Source organism: Phaenicophaeus curvirostris, chromosome 1 (assembly GCF_032191515.1).
Source record: "Phaenicophaeus curvirostris isolate KB17595 chromosome 1, BPBGC_Pcur_1.0, whole genome shotgun sequence".
NCBI classification, from domain to species: Eukaryota; Metazoa; Chordata; class Aves; order Cuculiformes; family Cuculidae; genus Phaenicophaeus; species Phaenicophaeus curvirostris.
In genome coordinates, this window is record NC_091392.1 from 120915450 (window position 1) to 120931928 (window position 16479).

A 16479-nucleotide genomic window follows, 5' to 3' on the forward strand; every position below is an offset into this window, starting at 1 on the left:
TATGACAAAGAAGAATAAATTTATCCCCCATCTCTTGGACATGCAGTCAAGAGGAATATCTTGTGGTAGATCAGTACAAGTAACTACAGTCAGCTGAGCAGTTCTGGACAGCTGGTAAGCCACCTTTGCTTGTCCCTCATGAATAATTCAAGTCATCGTGAGGCCAGGCTGACAGCAGCTCAAAACTGCCACTGTCCTGTGCATCCACAGAGAGAAAAGAACAAAACCTTTCCTGTTATTAGTGTGCATTTAATACTGTATCAGTGTAGAGCTAGCTAAGAATGCATATGCAATTTGCCCCTAGCTATTCAAAGCCTAAAAAAACCCAGATCAAAACATCTAAATAGAGAGCAGTGTTATACTGTGGTACCACAATTTTAAAAAAGGAAAGAAAAAAAAAGAGAGGAGAATAATGCAACTTGCAGATAACCAGTTCTGTCAGTGACCCCGCAGGACAAAAATATTTTCACTTAATACCTAATTCTCAAGGCTGCCATTTCAATGGTGTATGAGTTGGGTCCCTAAAGAGAAAATAACCATAAATGAGAGGCAGCTACTGTATTTCCAATAGCAAAAAAGAAAAAAAAAACAAATGAAAAACGGAATTTGAAGAGAAAGAGTCAGGAAGGATTACAGCAAAGGCAGTTTTCTATGCCTGTCTTCCCAAACCAGGGACTCAAGCAGGACCCCATCATAATTCAAACCTCTCACTAATAGCTCCTTGTACCCTGATGTCAACTCCAAATATTTACCTCGCATGCCATGGTCTTTAGCTTGTACCCATCTCACCCTGACCCACGAAACCATCTAGGCAGAAAGGAAATATTAGAGGTCACCTAGTCTAAACTGGAACAGGCTGCCCAGAGAGGCTGTGGAGTCTCCTGCTCTGGAGATATTCAAAATCTGCCTGGACATTTTCCTATGCAACTGCTCTACCAGCCCTCTGATCATCTTGACAGTCCTCCACTGAACACGGTCCAGTGTGTCAATGTCCCTTCAGTTCCAGGGAGCCCCAAACTGGAAATTGTACTCCAGATGCGTCTCACAATTGCTGAATAGGGATGATAATCATTGGTCTTAACTGCTAATGTAGTCCTGTGTGTCAAAACTGTAATGTTCTCTCTATACTTCTCAGCTAGAGATCCATCCATTCAGCCTCCAGGCTCCTCTTGTCCTTTGATCCATCTCAACCTTTTCAATAAAGAACCTACAAGTCCCCTGCTCTCTTCAGGCTCTTTCCTGATGTTCCCCTCTGTGCTCTCCATCCCTCCTATCTTAAACTCCTCCACCCTCTCAAACTTTTTCTGCATTTCACTCTACTCCAGAACATCTCTTCCTCAGCTCAGCAGCTGCTAAGTTCTCTCAGTTTTACATGCCTCAATGTGTCCCTGTTTCCTCACCTTTCCCTATACTCTTTCACACACTAACATCAGCCAAGAGCCTCCAGAGTACCTCTAGTCATAAGGCACTCCATCTCACTGAAAGAACAATCTCTGCATGCATGCATGAAGATGCTTTAAGGGAGACTTTAAAACCTGGCTACCAGCTTCACCTAATGATCAGTAAAAAGGTGTCAGGAAGAAAAACACTTTGCAAAGATAAAAATCAATAAAAAAAATTACAGGTTGCAGCACAGTGAAGGAGAGTGGGAACATTACTTAGGCTACCAGGGACTTAATTCTGACAGAATAAAGGTTATTTGTGGATATATTGCCTCACTACAAGGTTGGCTAGCATTTTGCTTCCCACTGGGATCCCATGAACAACTGCTCTGCAGCTACCTGGCCTGCAGATGCTCAACCTCTGACAGCTTTTGAAAAAGAACATGGCCAGTCCCTCCAGGAAGTGACTAGAAATCCTGTCAAGCATTTTCTTCTGCTAAATTCTAGCCAAAAATTACTTCATTGTGGTTTGGACCCTCTTACTCCCTCATTTAATCCAAAGAGCCCTTCTTTCATGGCATAGCATTCAAAAGTCTGCCCATGCTTCATGAGTTTTCTTGGTACTTGGCTAATTGCTCTTGCAGCTTACTGACTGGATCTTACCTCTACCTGCCGCCTGCTGAGTTACACTTAGTCACAGGTCCATGTCCTTTTTCTTTGTCTGTCAATCAGCCAGTACTAAATGCAGATGGGTGACCTGCACTACAGAAACTGCAAGTTGACTGCCCAGGTAGGTGGTTGAGTCACCATCCCTGGAGGTACTTAAAGGACAGATAGACAAGATGCTCAGGGACACGGTTTAGTGGCAGAGAGGAATGGTTGGACTCAAAGATCTAAGAGGTCTTTTCCAACCTAGTGATTCCATGAATAACAAATACACCTTTCAGTACTTGTGAAGGTTTCAAATTACCATTGAAGTTATGGTCACTTTCATTTCATAGAATCATAGAATCACAGAATCAGCAGGTTGGAAGAGACCCACCGGATCCTCGAGTCCAACCATTCTTATCAAACACTAAACCACGCCCCTCAGCACCTCATCCACCCGTGTCTTAAACACCTCCAGGGAAGGCAAGTCAACCACCTCCCTGGGCAGCCTCTGCCAGGGCCAAATGACCCTTTCTGTGAAAATTTTTTCCTAATGTCCAGCCTAAACCTCCCCTGGTGGAGCTTGAGGCCATTCCCTCCTTGTCCTGTCCCCTGTCACTTGGGAGAAGAAGCCGGCACCCTCCTCTCTACAACCTCCTTTCAGGTAGTTATAGAGAGCAATCAGGTCTCCCCTCAGCCTCCTCTTCTCCAGGCTAAACAACCCCAGCTCTCTCAGCCATTCCTCATAAGGCCTGATCTCCAGCCCCTTCACCAGCTTTGTTGCTCTTCTCTGGACTTGCTCCAGAGCCTCAACATCCTTCTTGTGGTGAGGGGCCCAGAACTGAACACAGTATTCGAGGAGCGGTCTCACCAGTGCCGAGTACAGAGGGAGAATAACCTCCCTGGGCCTGCTGGTCACACCGTTTCTGATACAAGCCAAGATGCCATTGGCCTTCTTGGCCACCTGGGCACACTGCTGGCTCATATTCAGTCAGCTGCCAACCAACACCCCCAGGTCCCTCTCCTCCAGGCAGCTTTCTAGACAGACTTCTCCTAGTCTATAGCACTGCATAGGGTTGTTGTGCCCCAAGTGCAGGACCCGGCTTTTGGCCTTGTTAAACCTCATGCCATTGGTCTCTGCCCAGTTGTCCAGCCTGTTCAGATCCCTTTGCAGAGCCTCCCTACCCTCCAGCAGATCAACACTTCCACCCAGCTTAGTGTTGTCCGCAAACTTGCTAAGGGTGCACTCGATGCCTTCATCCAGATCATTGATGAAGACATTGAACAGGGCTGGACCCAGCACTGAGCCCTGGGGAACCCCACTTGTCACTGGCCTCCAGCTGGATTTCACACCATTTCCCACCATTCTCTGGGCCCGGCCATCCAACCAGTTTTCCACGCAGGAGAGTGCGCGCCTGTCCAGGGCCGAGGCTGACAGTTTCCGAAGCAGAATGCTGTGAGAAACTGTGTCAAAGGCTTTACTGAAGTCCAGGAAGACCACATCTACAGCCTTTCCATCATCCAGCAGCCGAGTCACTTTGTCATAGAAGGTGGTCAGGTTAGTTTGGCAAGACCTGCCTTTTGTGAACCCGTGTTGACTGGGCCTGATCACCCGGTTCTCTTGCATGTGCTTCATGATAGCACACAAGATCGCCTGTTCCATGACTTTCCCTGGCACTGAGGTCAGACTGACAGGCCTGTAGTTCCCTGGATCCTCCCTGCGACCCTTCCTGTAGATGGGCACAACATCAGCCAGCCTCCAGTCCAGTGGAACTTCCTCAGTCTTCCAGGACTGTTGGAAGATGATGGAAAGGGGTTTGGCCAGCACATCCGCCAGCTCCTTCAATACCCTTGGGTGAATCCCAACCGGCCCCATAGACTTGTGGGTGTCTAGTCGGGTTATCAAGGCTCTGACCACCTCCGCTTGGATCATGGGAGCCTCATTTTGCATCTCTAGCTCCTGGGTTTGTACACAGACAGAACGACCCTCCTTACAACTAAAGACTGAGGCAAAGAAGGCATTAAGTACCTCAGCCTTTTCCTCATCCCCTGTCACTGTTGTTCCTTCTGCGTCCAATAGGGACTGTATGGTCTCCCTAGTCCTCCTTTCATTATTTATATATTTATAGAAGGATTTTTTGTTGTCTTTCACAGACTTTGCCAATCTGATCTCTAGCTGAGCCTTAGCCCTTCTGATTTTCTCTCTACACAATCTCACTTCCCTCCTGTAGTCCACCCAAGAGGCCTGTCCCCTCTTCCAGAGCCCATAAACATTTCTCTTCTTCTTGATATCACTCAAGATCTCTCTGTTCAACCAAGCTGACTTTCTCCCCTGACGGCTTTTTTTCCGGAACATGGGGATGGCTTTCTCCTGAGCTGCTAGGATTTCCTTTTTGAAGAGGTCCGCAGCCCTCATGGGCTCCCTTGCCCTTAAGTACTGTCTCCCATGAGACTTTGCCAACCAGCCTTCTGAAGAGTTCAAAGTCTGCCCTCTGGAAATTTAATGCTACTGTCCTACTAACCACCCTCTTCACCTCACCTAGAACAGAAAACCCTATCATCTCATGGTCGCTTTGTCCTAGGTGTCCACCTACTGCCACATCCCCCACAAGGCCTTCTCTGTTCACAAACAGCAGGTCCAGGAGGGCACCCTCCCTTGTTGGTTCATTCACCATCTGGGCAAGGAAGTTGTCTTCCACACACTCCAGGAACCTCCTAGACTGCTTCCTTTCTGCTCTATTGTACTTCCAGCAGATATCAGGAAGATTGAAGTCTCCCACAAGAACGAGAGGCATTGATCTAGAGATTAACCCCGGCTGTTTATAGAAGAGCTCATCAGCTGCTTCTCCTTGGCTGGGTGGTCTGTAACAGACTCCCATCACAAAATCTACCTTCAATTTCATTAAATATCAAACAACATTCAAAAACTGATTTATGATTTATTGTCTCCCTTCTCAGCAACATGAATTTGTCCAAGATAAAATACTGTACTACATGGCCCTTTTATTTTAGTACAGCCATTTGTAGTACCCACTGATCTCAGGGAAATTTAAGATTGGATCATTCTTTCACACATTGAGAAGTATTGCGGCACTTTCCACGTTCATTCCCAAAGCCCTGCCTGTCACAGCCAAGTGTCCTTCTTCACCAGAAATTCTTAATCTGGCCAGTACTCAGTGCTCCTGTCCCTCATCTACTTTTTTTCTTCCTAGAGCTTGCAGAAATCATCTACTTGTGTCTGCACTGTGTCCAACCAGGGAACAGTGCTAAGAGCTGCAATCTGGAACGCTGCTGCTAGGAGACTTTCAAGCATGGAAAATGCAGGAAGAAAAAGAAGAGGAAAGGCAGGTCCAGTTTGTACCTATCACCTGGATCACCACTTTCAGCTGTACCCACCAATTTCTGTTCTACCTTCCCCTCGTGAGCTGACAGCAGACAAGGACACACTGTCCAGCCAGAGTCCTGGGGCTGCTCCTTGCTTCCATGTGTCCTCTTCAGCATCTCAGCCACCCCAGTCTTCCTACTCACTTCACACAGGTCAGCTCAAACAATTCTTCTAACTTACTGTTACAGAGTTGACAGCTATGGTTTGTGTCCAAGTACAACAAGCAAAACCTAACAGATTCAGTGTTACTCAGCTTCCTCACACAATTCTCTCTGCATCTGTACTAGTTTTACACAGCAAGGTTTTGGCAGTTGAGGGTCTTCAGGAGTGGCCACTGAGAGATGAAAACAGGGGCTGTGCCTTTGCACGCAGAGTCAGTTCCAGCTGTCTCCAAAACAAATCCACCACTGGCCAAAGCTAAGCCCATCAAACAGTACTGTTAGCTCTTCAGTGATGCGGTATTTAAGAAAGGGGGGGAAATGCTGCACAGTAGCTGTTAAGAGACAGGAGCAAGGAAAATTTGAAACAGCTCTGCAGACACTAAGTCTGTAAAGAATGAGGAAAAAAGAGGTGCTTCTCTCTTTGCTCCTCTCTACCACAGCAGAGATTCCCCTACAGCTTGCAGAGAGGATTTATTGTGAAGCAGATTGTCTCCCTGAGGCCCCTGGAGGACAACAGTGGAGCAGATATCCAACCTGCAGCCCATGGAGGACCCCACGCTGGAGCAGCTAAGTATGCTCTGAAGGAAGATGCGACACGTGGAAGCTCCTTGCTGGAGCAGGCTCCTTGCAAGAACTGCATCCCTTGGAGAACCCACACTGCAGCACTTTGTTCCTGAAGGACTATACCCCCGTGGGAAGTACCTATGCTGGAACAAGGGAGAAGTGTGAGAAGGAATGGGTGGCAGAGAAAAAGCATTATGATCTGACTGCAACCCTCACTGCCCATCCCTCTGCCCCATCTGAGGCAGGGGAGGAGATAAGAGTCGGGAACAAAGGCGTGAATTTGAGCCTGGGAAGAAGCAAGGGCTTATGGGGAGGGTGCTTTCAATTTTGTACTTGTTTCTCTGGCTCATTTTTACTTAAAAAAATAAAACCAACAGTGACCTATTGCATTTCAGGAACTCCACAGGCAGTATAACGCCAACTGTTTGACAATTACCAGTATGTCCTATAAAATGCACCCATGCGTCTAATGTTGAAAAAAACCTTCACTGAACTCCTTCCATTCCAGCCTTCTCCCTACCCCCTGCAATTGCCAGGCCCTTCTGTGCTTAATTAGAAGCATCACTGGGCACAAAGTCTGTGTTTTAAATAGTTCCAATTTAGAACAAGGAAATCACGATCAGCCCAAAACAATAAAGAGTGTATTTTTAAACACAAGCTTGCATGGAGGTTAACACTTTGGAAACCTTATTGATACTCTTTTGGCATTAAAAAGGCATTATACCTACTACCCAGTTGTGAGGCTTGCAACAGTGTTTTCCACAGCTTATGCAATATGAAATCTCACGTTCTTGTCAGATTATAGCTGATCTGCTAGTGGCATGAATTCTGAAAAGTGTTTGTTTTCTTGGGTTTTTTACTACAGAGCTGCTTTTGATGACTTTCAGGGAACCAAGAAAAAGTAAATCAACTCATAGCATCTCTACTCACTTTATGAAATAAATAAAATAGAAAAAATAAGAAAGCAGCCAAACAATGCATGGACAGATATACTAGGTACGAACTTTCTTTCAGGATTCTTCATACTATTTGCTGAATTGAACTATTGATTGACTGTATCAAATATTTTCAGATCTTAAGAAAACAAAGAATGAAATGTCTCAAGGGACAGGTAAAGTAGCAGAAGGTAGAAGAGTCATCTGAAGAAATCCATTGCTGTAACAGCCTCCAAATAGCCACAGTGTAGCTGTACTTCATACACAATATAGCAAAAGGAAAACAAGTGCATCGCTTAGCTGGACTGACCAACCACTACTCTGTATCCCCAAAGACAGGAATCAGCTGTATTATGAACACCCTATTTCCTTTTGCAGTTCAGACATTTTAAGTGTCCTTAATTTTAAAGAAATCTAATCACAGTTAGATATTCTTAGTCTCAAACGAGAATTAACCTTTATCAATCTTCTCCTACTAATATGAAAGAGAAAACAAACTCAGCAATCCCCCAATACAATCAGATGCTAAAGAAACCTATCACACACCATAGCCTCTAAATTATCTACTATAACAGCTGTTTGATAGAACATAACTATTAAAAGAAAAATGTTACTGCCAAGGATAGCAAAATATTTAACCATTCCTCTAATTGTGAATTTAGATTAAGATCCATCTACTATCTGGAAAAACATAGTAGGTGCATTGGAGAAGAGTTCTATTGTAACTACTATTCCAGGTAACACTGAACGACTTAATCCAAGCCTTTCCAAATGGGACCTAAAAAGTACATATAAAATATCAAGGCAAGAAACAACAAGACTAAAACAATACAATTTGAGAAATTACTTTGATCCTAGATTAAGTCCATCTAACAAGTAAATATGAGACCCTGATGCCTTGAAAAGATGAAGAAAAATAGCACAGGCTGCGAGGACTGCAATTACACAAAACCCAAACCAAGGGTTATAGCTCTTAGTGCAGTTGCACACTTGGAAGAGGCAAAAAAATGGCCATAAAAAGAGTCCAACTCTTCCCTACTGACACTAAAAGTCACAAGGCAATCAAAGGCACTCTTTCCCTCACAAATGTGGCCTCCAGAGATGGAATATTCTCAAACCTTTATTATCCACAATAAGGAAAAAGCAATGAGAAGTCTTAACAGATATATATTTTTTTTTCTTAATAGTACGCTTTACCCTAGAGAACATTTATTCACCAGATACAGAGAAGTTAAAGAGCTATGCTGCTGCAAGAGGCAATACACTCACCGCTTAAACCATTCACTTAAATCAACACCATCATTTCCTCTAACTCCGTAAGCATATCCCACTTTCTTTGAGTCAGATGATTATTTTTTTCAGTAGGATTTTGGAAAACTTTATAATTTGTAGAATTTTTTACCTCATCACCTCTGGTTTTGTAAAAAAACACTGCTCAATGCAACTGCACACATGATTTCTCATTTTGATTTTCAAAATTCTTCTGCATCTTCCTTCTTCATTTCAAGACCCTTTTTCATCTTAAGATGTAGAGTAGCAGAATCCAAGTATTCTTAATTTTATCTTGCCATTCTAAATTTACAGAATTCAAATAGTCATAAAAAATTACAGTGGAAACCAACTGTAATTAAAGACTTCAGCAGGAAAAAAGTTTAAATACATGAAATTCGTCTTGCACCTGTTCTTAAGAAAGTTATTTCCTGCACAGATGAGTTGACACATCCTCCTTCTGAAGCTGTGCAGCTGATATCTTAAATACTAGAGAACTTTTCTGCACAGGAACTGGTTTCAACACACTTCTGGAGGTTGAGGGAGAAAGGTAGTTTTCCTCTCCAGGCTGATTCCCGGTACCTTCCTTCAAATTCAGACAGATTTCCTCCACTGCCAGACATATGTGGAATGTAACAGCAAATATTATTGACAATTCATAAAAGGAAGGTTTGTTACCAACTTCCATTGAGATCTCTTTGTGTTGTAAACATAGATTTTCATATTTTGTTTATGTAACAGGTCTGGTAAAATCCGTCTTAAGAATATCTGAATATGGAGGTATATTTGTGACAATGAAAGGAAACAGGGAAAGGCAAATAATGAATTTCAAAAGGAAGAGAGAATCAGCAGAATGAATGGCAGAATGGAGCCCAGTGAACAGAAGGAAAGGAAGCATGGGAATTAAATTATATTGGATACTATACCGATGACAAACTTGCATAGAGGAACCTTTTTCTGAGTAACTCTTTTACCCTTCTAACTACAAACTGTTACCAAGATTTTTTTTTAAAAAAAAAAAAAGCAAATTGCTTGTTAGTTTCTTACTTGTCTTTGATAAAATGAATTTTATGCGAAGTATGAGAATTATTCACCATCATAATTTTTATATCACTGCATCTTCATTCTCAAAGAACACTTGAGAGCAAACCAGACATCTCTACCCTTACAGTACTGGCAATAACAACTACTTTAGATGGAAAGTCTTTGGTTCAAAGAGTAACAATATGTTAAATTCACTTGACAAATAACACAGCTGCCAGACAAGCAACCTGCTAACTCCCCATACCTGTATGGATGAACGATATGCTTTAACATAAGGACTCTTCCCTTCAAATATTTATAGACAGTTTTGCAAAAGCTATATACTGTCTCCCAATAATTTTAGGTTTATAAACAGGTCCAAATATATACTCAGCAGATAAGTGGATTCCTATTCCAGTGACTCAAACTTTTTTTTTTTCTAAATACTTGCCTGTAGTTACTACATGGTGGTATCCATGCTAACAGTTTCTCCTATATTATAATTAAGTTAATATCCTAAATTGCTTCTGTGGATCTCTTCAGACCCATAAGAAGATGCTATTTTTGTTAACTGAAAAAACAGGAATGCCAGCTTTCCTTGTCAATATAGATCTGGGACCAGTGCAATTCTTAGGCAGCTTCTGGCAACCTAAATGCTGAGGGAATGATTCAAGAATTAACCCAGTAAAGCCTTATCCTTGGAAGAAATTGTCATGCTTCCTTCTTTGTTTTTTTTCAGTTCAGCAATTATCATGATTGTATCTCCTCTTCTAAAAACATGATTTTCACAGCTTTGCTTCATAAAAAATTGAAAGAACCATTGCATTTTAAATGCTGTCCAGGAAAATAGTCAATGTAAACAAGCAATGTGCATTAGCAGTTAAGGGTGTCACGCACATTTGCTCTGTGGTAGCATAATAATACTGAGATGAAGAGCTAGCTCCAAATGCAAAGTGCTATGATCATCAGACTCAGCTCTTTGTGTAACACCATAGCTGGGGAGGATGCAGTGGGGCTGCTGTTGGAACAGAAATCAACAACAATTAAATCAAACACACCTAGTACACAGTACACACCCGTTTCAGCAAATACATTTTTTTGATTTAGTATTTATTTCATGACTTGTAACACTACAGATTAAATGTGATGTGGGTTTTCATGAAAAGGGTCTTAAAAGAACAAAACTATTTAAAAACAGTTAAAGGATGGGGAAAGAAGGAAAAAGACTGATGTTTCAGACAAAAACATTCAATTTGGAACGTCTTCACTAGCATTATCTGGTTAAAGAAAAACCTACTTTTTCACCCTCGATATGGTCAAGTTCGCTATTTTTAGCTACTTTAGTTCTATGTGATTTAGTTCTATGTGATTTAATGATCGCACTCACATAATCTTAGCATTTGAAAACAATCGCAATGGTCATTCAACTGATGACAAAAGGATTGTAGATAAATGTTTAGAACACTGCAAGTTATTTACACAAGTAGTCTACTAACAACTTTAAGTCAATATTCAAAGAAAATTTCCAGTAACACAGATGCACACCTAAAGTTATCAAAACTAGACCACAGAAAAAGTACTTGTCTTCTGTTTCTCTTGCACATAGGTGAAATATTTGTACATCAAACAAAAATACAGAAACATCCATGTGCACTCCAGAACACAAGTACAAGCAGTCATAGTGAATATAACCCTTAACAATTTAATTATTAGGACATCCTCCTACACATACTATTGCTTTTATGTTGAATAGAAAGACCCTTTCAAGTTAGGATGGCTTCTGAAGACTAATTGCTGCAGAAAAAACATTATCCAGATAGATTCAGAAAGAGTGGAACAGATTAATAAAAAAAATCTTCAGTAAAACGTACAAGTAAGCATCTTGCTAGAATGAAAGATATGCCTTGAAAATAAATACAAAGTGACTTGTTCTTCTGCAAAGTACTTCAATAAAAATAAATAACTGATTGCACCAGCTGGAATTCCAAAGACAACAAATGTTCCTCTGAAGTATACTTACAAACCATGATTGAAGATATACTTACAAAGCTGTATTCAGAAAGAAAAATTGTGAAGTCTCTTAGGAAGCAGTTATCCACCCAGTTTTTTCTAGATTGTAGTCTAGAAAGACTTTGAAGTCTTTTATCAACTACATTCCACCATTATCAGGTACAGTATGGTCTAGTAACAATTCTCCAAGTGTACTCCAAATTTGATACCAATTTGTTTGCACACAGGTGCTAGAAGTATGCATCACACTGAATCTTAGAGATCCTCATTAGCATTGTATTTCAGATTAACTTCATTTTTAGTGTTTCCTTAGGGTGCTGTTTGCATTTGTACCAAAACAGAGATGATGAAAGCCAAAATAAAGCAGAAAAATGAGGAGTTTAAGACACTGTATTAAAAAATAATTAAAAAAACCAAACTCAACAAAACCCTCAACCCAAACAAAGCAACCAACCCACAAAACTTCAGGAGTTTCAACATTCTGCTTGAGAATGGGAAGTGACAGTATTAGAAAAGAAAGCTTCTGGATGTTTGCGAAGCTAGTGACCTGATAACCTGCTGCACTTCATACCAACACCTTTCACAGACGACTACTGGCATGTCACACATTTCCAAGGCCGCCACTTCAGAAAACTGAAACACCTACTTTGAATTGCTTATCCTATCACGTAATAGACCACGATGCCTGGAACAAACAGTGCTCCATCTGTTTTCTTGTGTTCTGTTTTCTTCATCTGACAGATCATGGAGATAAAGCTATTAATTTGCCCACGCCACCACAGACAAACACCTTTTCTTCCAGTCTTGCAGCAGAAGCAGCAAGCGGTTTTAGTCTACTCTATTTAGATGAGCCACTATGTTTCTTCAGTTAAATGGGCTACATACCAACAGGGACATTGCATTTAGACTTGGTTCTCTCAAGGTAGAAAGACTTCCAAAACCAGTGACTAACTCTGCGTGGATTTCCCAACAATAGTTTGATACCAAAGAAGCTTCATAAGGTGCTGAAAATGCATCTCTGCAATGCACCATGTCTAAAATGCTTTTTAGCAAATCAAAGGGAAGAACAGTGCAGCCTGATCTTGGAATACACAGAAACTAGCAAAGGTTGGAAATCTTCCCTTTGTTATCCATTGCACTCAGCAGCTTCAGTAACAACGGTGCTGCATACAATCACAACAGGCTTGTATCTCAGAACTGTATAAAAGTTTAAAAGGGCAGCAAGGAGAAGTGAGAGACAGCAGGAACAACAACATACAGGAAAAGCATATGATCATTTGCAGAACTGACACTTAGCTGAACTAACTGAACTGGAGTAATCTAAACCAGCTGACTCTCAGCCTGCTTCTAGACACTTTTTTCTGAACCCTAATTTTTACACTTTTTTCTTGGAAAAAACACATGGACTCAAATATGTGAGTCTGTATTTGTCTCATCAGGACTTTTGAGATCCATATCCAAGATTTTCAGTTTTAATTATTTATTACTAAATCTAATTAATTTGAAATATCATAGAATCACCAAGTTAGAAAAGACCTCTTGGATTATCCAGTCCAAACATTCCTATCTGCCACTAAACCATGACCCTGAGCACCTCGTCTACCCGTCTTTTAAACAGTTCCAGGGATGGTAACTCAACCACCTTCCTGGGCAACCTCTGCCAGGGCCAAATGAACTTTTCTGTGAAATATTTTTTCCTGATATCCAGTCTGAACCTCCCCTGGTACAGCTTGAGGCCATTCCCCCCTTGTCCTGTCCCCTGTCACTTGGGAGAAGAGGCCAGCACCCTCCTCTCTACAACCTCCTTTCAGGTAGTTAAAGAGAGCAATGAGGTCTCCCCTCAGCCTCCTCTTCTCCAGGCTAAACCACCCCAGCTCTCTCAGCCGTTCCTCATAAGTCCTGTGCTCCAGCCCCCTCACCAGCTTTGTTGCCCTTCTCTGGACTCACTCCAGAGCCTCAACATCCTTCTTGTGGTGAGAGGCCCAGAACTGAACACAGGATTCGAGGAGCGGTCTCACCAGTGCCGAGTACAGAGGGAGAATAACCTCCCTGGACCTGCTGGTCACGCTGTTTCTGATACAAGCCAAGATGCCATTGGCCTTCTTGGCCACCTGGGCACACTGCTGGCTCATGTTCAGTCGCTGTCAACCAACACCCCCAGGTTCCTCTCCTCCAGGCAGCTTTCCAGCCAGGCTTCTCCTAGTCTGTAGCACTGCATAGGGTTGTTGTGCCCCAAGTACAGGACCCGGCATTTGGCCTTGTTAAACCTCATGCCATTGGACTCTGCCCAGTGGTCCAGCCTGTTCAGATCCCTTTGCAGAGCCTCCCTACCCTCCAGCAGATCAACACTTCCACCCAGCTTAGTGTCGTCCGCAAACTTGCTAAGGGTGCACTCGATGCCTTCATCCAGGTGATTGATAAAGACATTGAACAGGGCTGGACCCAGCACTGAGCCCTGGGGAACCCCACTTGTCACTGGCCTCCAGCTGGATTTCACACCATTTCCCACCACTCTCTGGGCCCGGCCATCCAACCAGTTTTCCACCCAGGAGAGTGTGCGCCTGTCCAGGCCAGAGGCTGACAGTTTCCTAAGCAGAATGTTGTGAGAAACTATCAAAGACTTAACTGAATTCCAAGAAGACTACATCCACAGCCTTTCCCTCATCCAGTAAGTGGGTGCCCTTGTCAAAGAAGGCACTCAGGTTAGTTTGGCAGGACCTGCCTGCCTTTCATGAACCCGTGTTGACTGGGCCTGATCACCCAAATATGAAATGTCCCTCCTCCTCCCTGTTCTGTAAGTACTGCAGCAGAACGAAAAGGGTCACTCTCTTGCATTTGCCCCATGTTACATGGACTTCTGCATAGAGGCAGAGCCATATTTTCTCCACCTGTGACACTTTCCAAATTTCCTTTTCCACAGGCAGCTCTGAAGGTACAAGGCATACAGCTCCTCTTAGAAGATGAAAGTTCAAGAGCTTTAATAAAGCCTTCCATTCACAGGGGATAAATTCAGCCAAACTGGGCAAAACATACAGAATCTGAAATATAAAAACCACTGCTGTGTATTTTTGCACTCATCTTTCTCACCCTTTTGCTTTGAAGAAAGGGGTACAATCTTTTGTTTACAGAAGACCAGACTAGCAAGCAATTTTCTTTTTAACACACTTCAACTTCTGTTCAACTGCTTCGCTTTCCAACACTCATCCTTGTCGTGACACCTCTAGAAAATCTTCACTAGGCATCACAGAATATTCTATAAAATGGGCCATATTTTTAAGAAAAGTAATAAAAAGTGTTACCTTATCCTTTTATCTTCAACTTTTTTCAGATACTCATCTCTCTTCAGCACTCCTAATATTGTTTCCTTCTCATGTTCCAACAAAAATGACAAATTGATGATCTCCAAGTGCTTTGTCATGATTCTTCAGCAGCCACTCTTCCAATGACTGTTTTGCCCAATCAAATCTTCCAATGATTTATTTGCACAAGTCCAAAGGCACGTTTGTGTCAGAGTTACAAGATCCACACAGTCAAGAGGTATTTTGAAAAATACTTCTTTCAGTTAACCAGGTGCCAAGATCGCAGTGCTCTGCCTTCCAGCTATGCAAGAAATAAAGGTTGCTTCTTTGTGTCTTCGTCAGGAAAGTCAGTCATATTCCTGGTTACTGAATGCTCTCGTGTCCTGGCCAGCTCTCACAGGCACGCTGCAGGCCTTCAAACTGCACTCACAAGCAACCGCTTGTGAATCAGCTTCCAGGCATAAATGTAGTTTGGATCCACAAAATAGCTGGGTGTATTTATTTCGAACTACCTGAAATTCAAAACAAACAAACATAGGTGATTTTGATGCTAGCATCACAGTCTGATTTGAGAAAGGCTTTGTTTCATAATAGTTTGAAAGCCACCAAAGAATGGCTTGCAGACTATAAGGTTATCTCAGGGGCTACTTACACATTATGCTTTCTATGTGCTGCTTATTTATTATTATGCTTGCACCAAGGCTTTGCAATTATCTTCCTACTGCAATATATTTTTTAAATTATATTCACCTTGTAACTTCTATCCTAACAGTAATAAGCATAGACTGGAAAAGAGGAATGCTTCTTCTCATTTCCCGTAGATTACTTTAAGGGAAAAGTAAAAATTAACAAGCAGAAGGGCTTCAGAGGACAGTACTAAAGGTAAGACAACTGAAAACAAGCCATGCACCTGCAGCTCAGCAAGTCATCCATTACACTCGCTTCACAGTCAATTTCGAGAAGCAGGAACGCTGAAGGAGTGATTTATCCAATTGCTGTAGACATTTAATTTAGGATTACATGTTCTAGAAATGCCCCTTCCCCTCCAGGAAATACAGCAAGAACTTATTAACTTGGCTTATTAACATGAAATCAGCCAGAAGTAAGAAAAAAGTAACCCTCCCTTTTGTATTTGGTCACTTCTAATCAGAAAACAACTTCTAAATGAAAGCAGAAGAGACACTCCATACTGGAGCTCTGAACTTGACCCTGTCTGGGCATAGTCCCAAGGAAGCTACTTGGAAAGTGTCTAGAACTTGTAGTTAGCTGCTTGGAACATCCAGCCCTTACAGTCCCGTAAGTACCAAAGTTTCATATTGAAACACGGCATTACCTCCAAGACATTTTTCCTTAAAAAAAATTAAGTTATCTGACAAACACACATTGTACTTTGAAGCATACACACATTATATGCAGTATACAAAACCAGAAATCCATTCTTACACAAAAAAACCCATCCACATCTTCATAGCTAAGTTCAAATACACAGAATCATAGAATAGTTTGGGTTGGAAGGGACCTTAAAGATTATCAGGTTCCAAACCCCATGCAATGGGCAGGGACAACTCCTACTACATCAGATTGTTCATAGACTCATCCAGCCTGACCTTGAACACCTACAGGGATGAGGCATCCATGACTTCTCTGGGCAATCTGCTCCAGTGCTCACCACCCTGACAGTGAACAATTTCTTCCTAGTATCTACTGTAAATCTCCCCTCTTTCAGCTTAAAACTATTACCCCTCATCCTATCACTACAGTCCCTGACAAAGGGCCTCTCCTCATCCTTCCTGTAGGCAAGAC

General features: G+C 42.2%; 1 protein-coding gene across 2 annotated transcripts in view; it reads right to left on the reverse strand.

Moving 5' to 3' along the window:
• Positions 1-15163, reverse strand: part of SYTL5 (synaptotagmin like 5) — a 58645-nt gene extending 43482 nt beyond the window's left edge. For both annotated transcript variants that reach the window (XM_069849951.1, XM_069849950.1), the window contains exon 1: positions 14677-15163. In XM_069849951.1, coding sequence (XP_069706052.1) covers positions 14677-14795 — 119 coding nt within the window. In that variant the 5' untranslated portion in view covers positions 14796-15163. The remainder of the gene's footprint in view (positions 1-14676) is intronic.
• Between the last annotated feature and the right edge of the window lie 1316 nt (positions 15164-16479).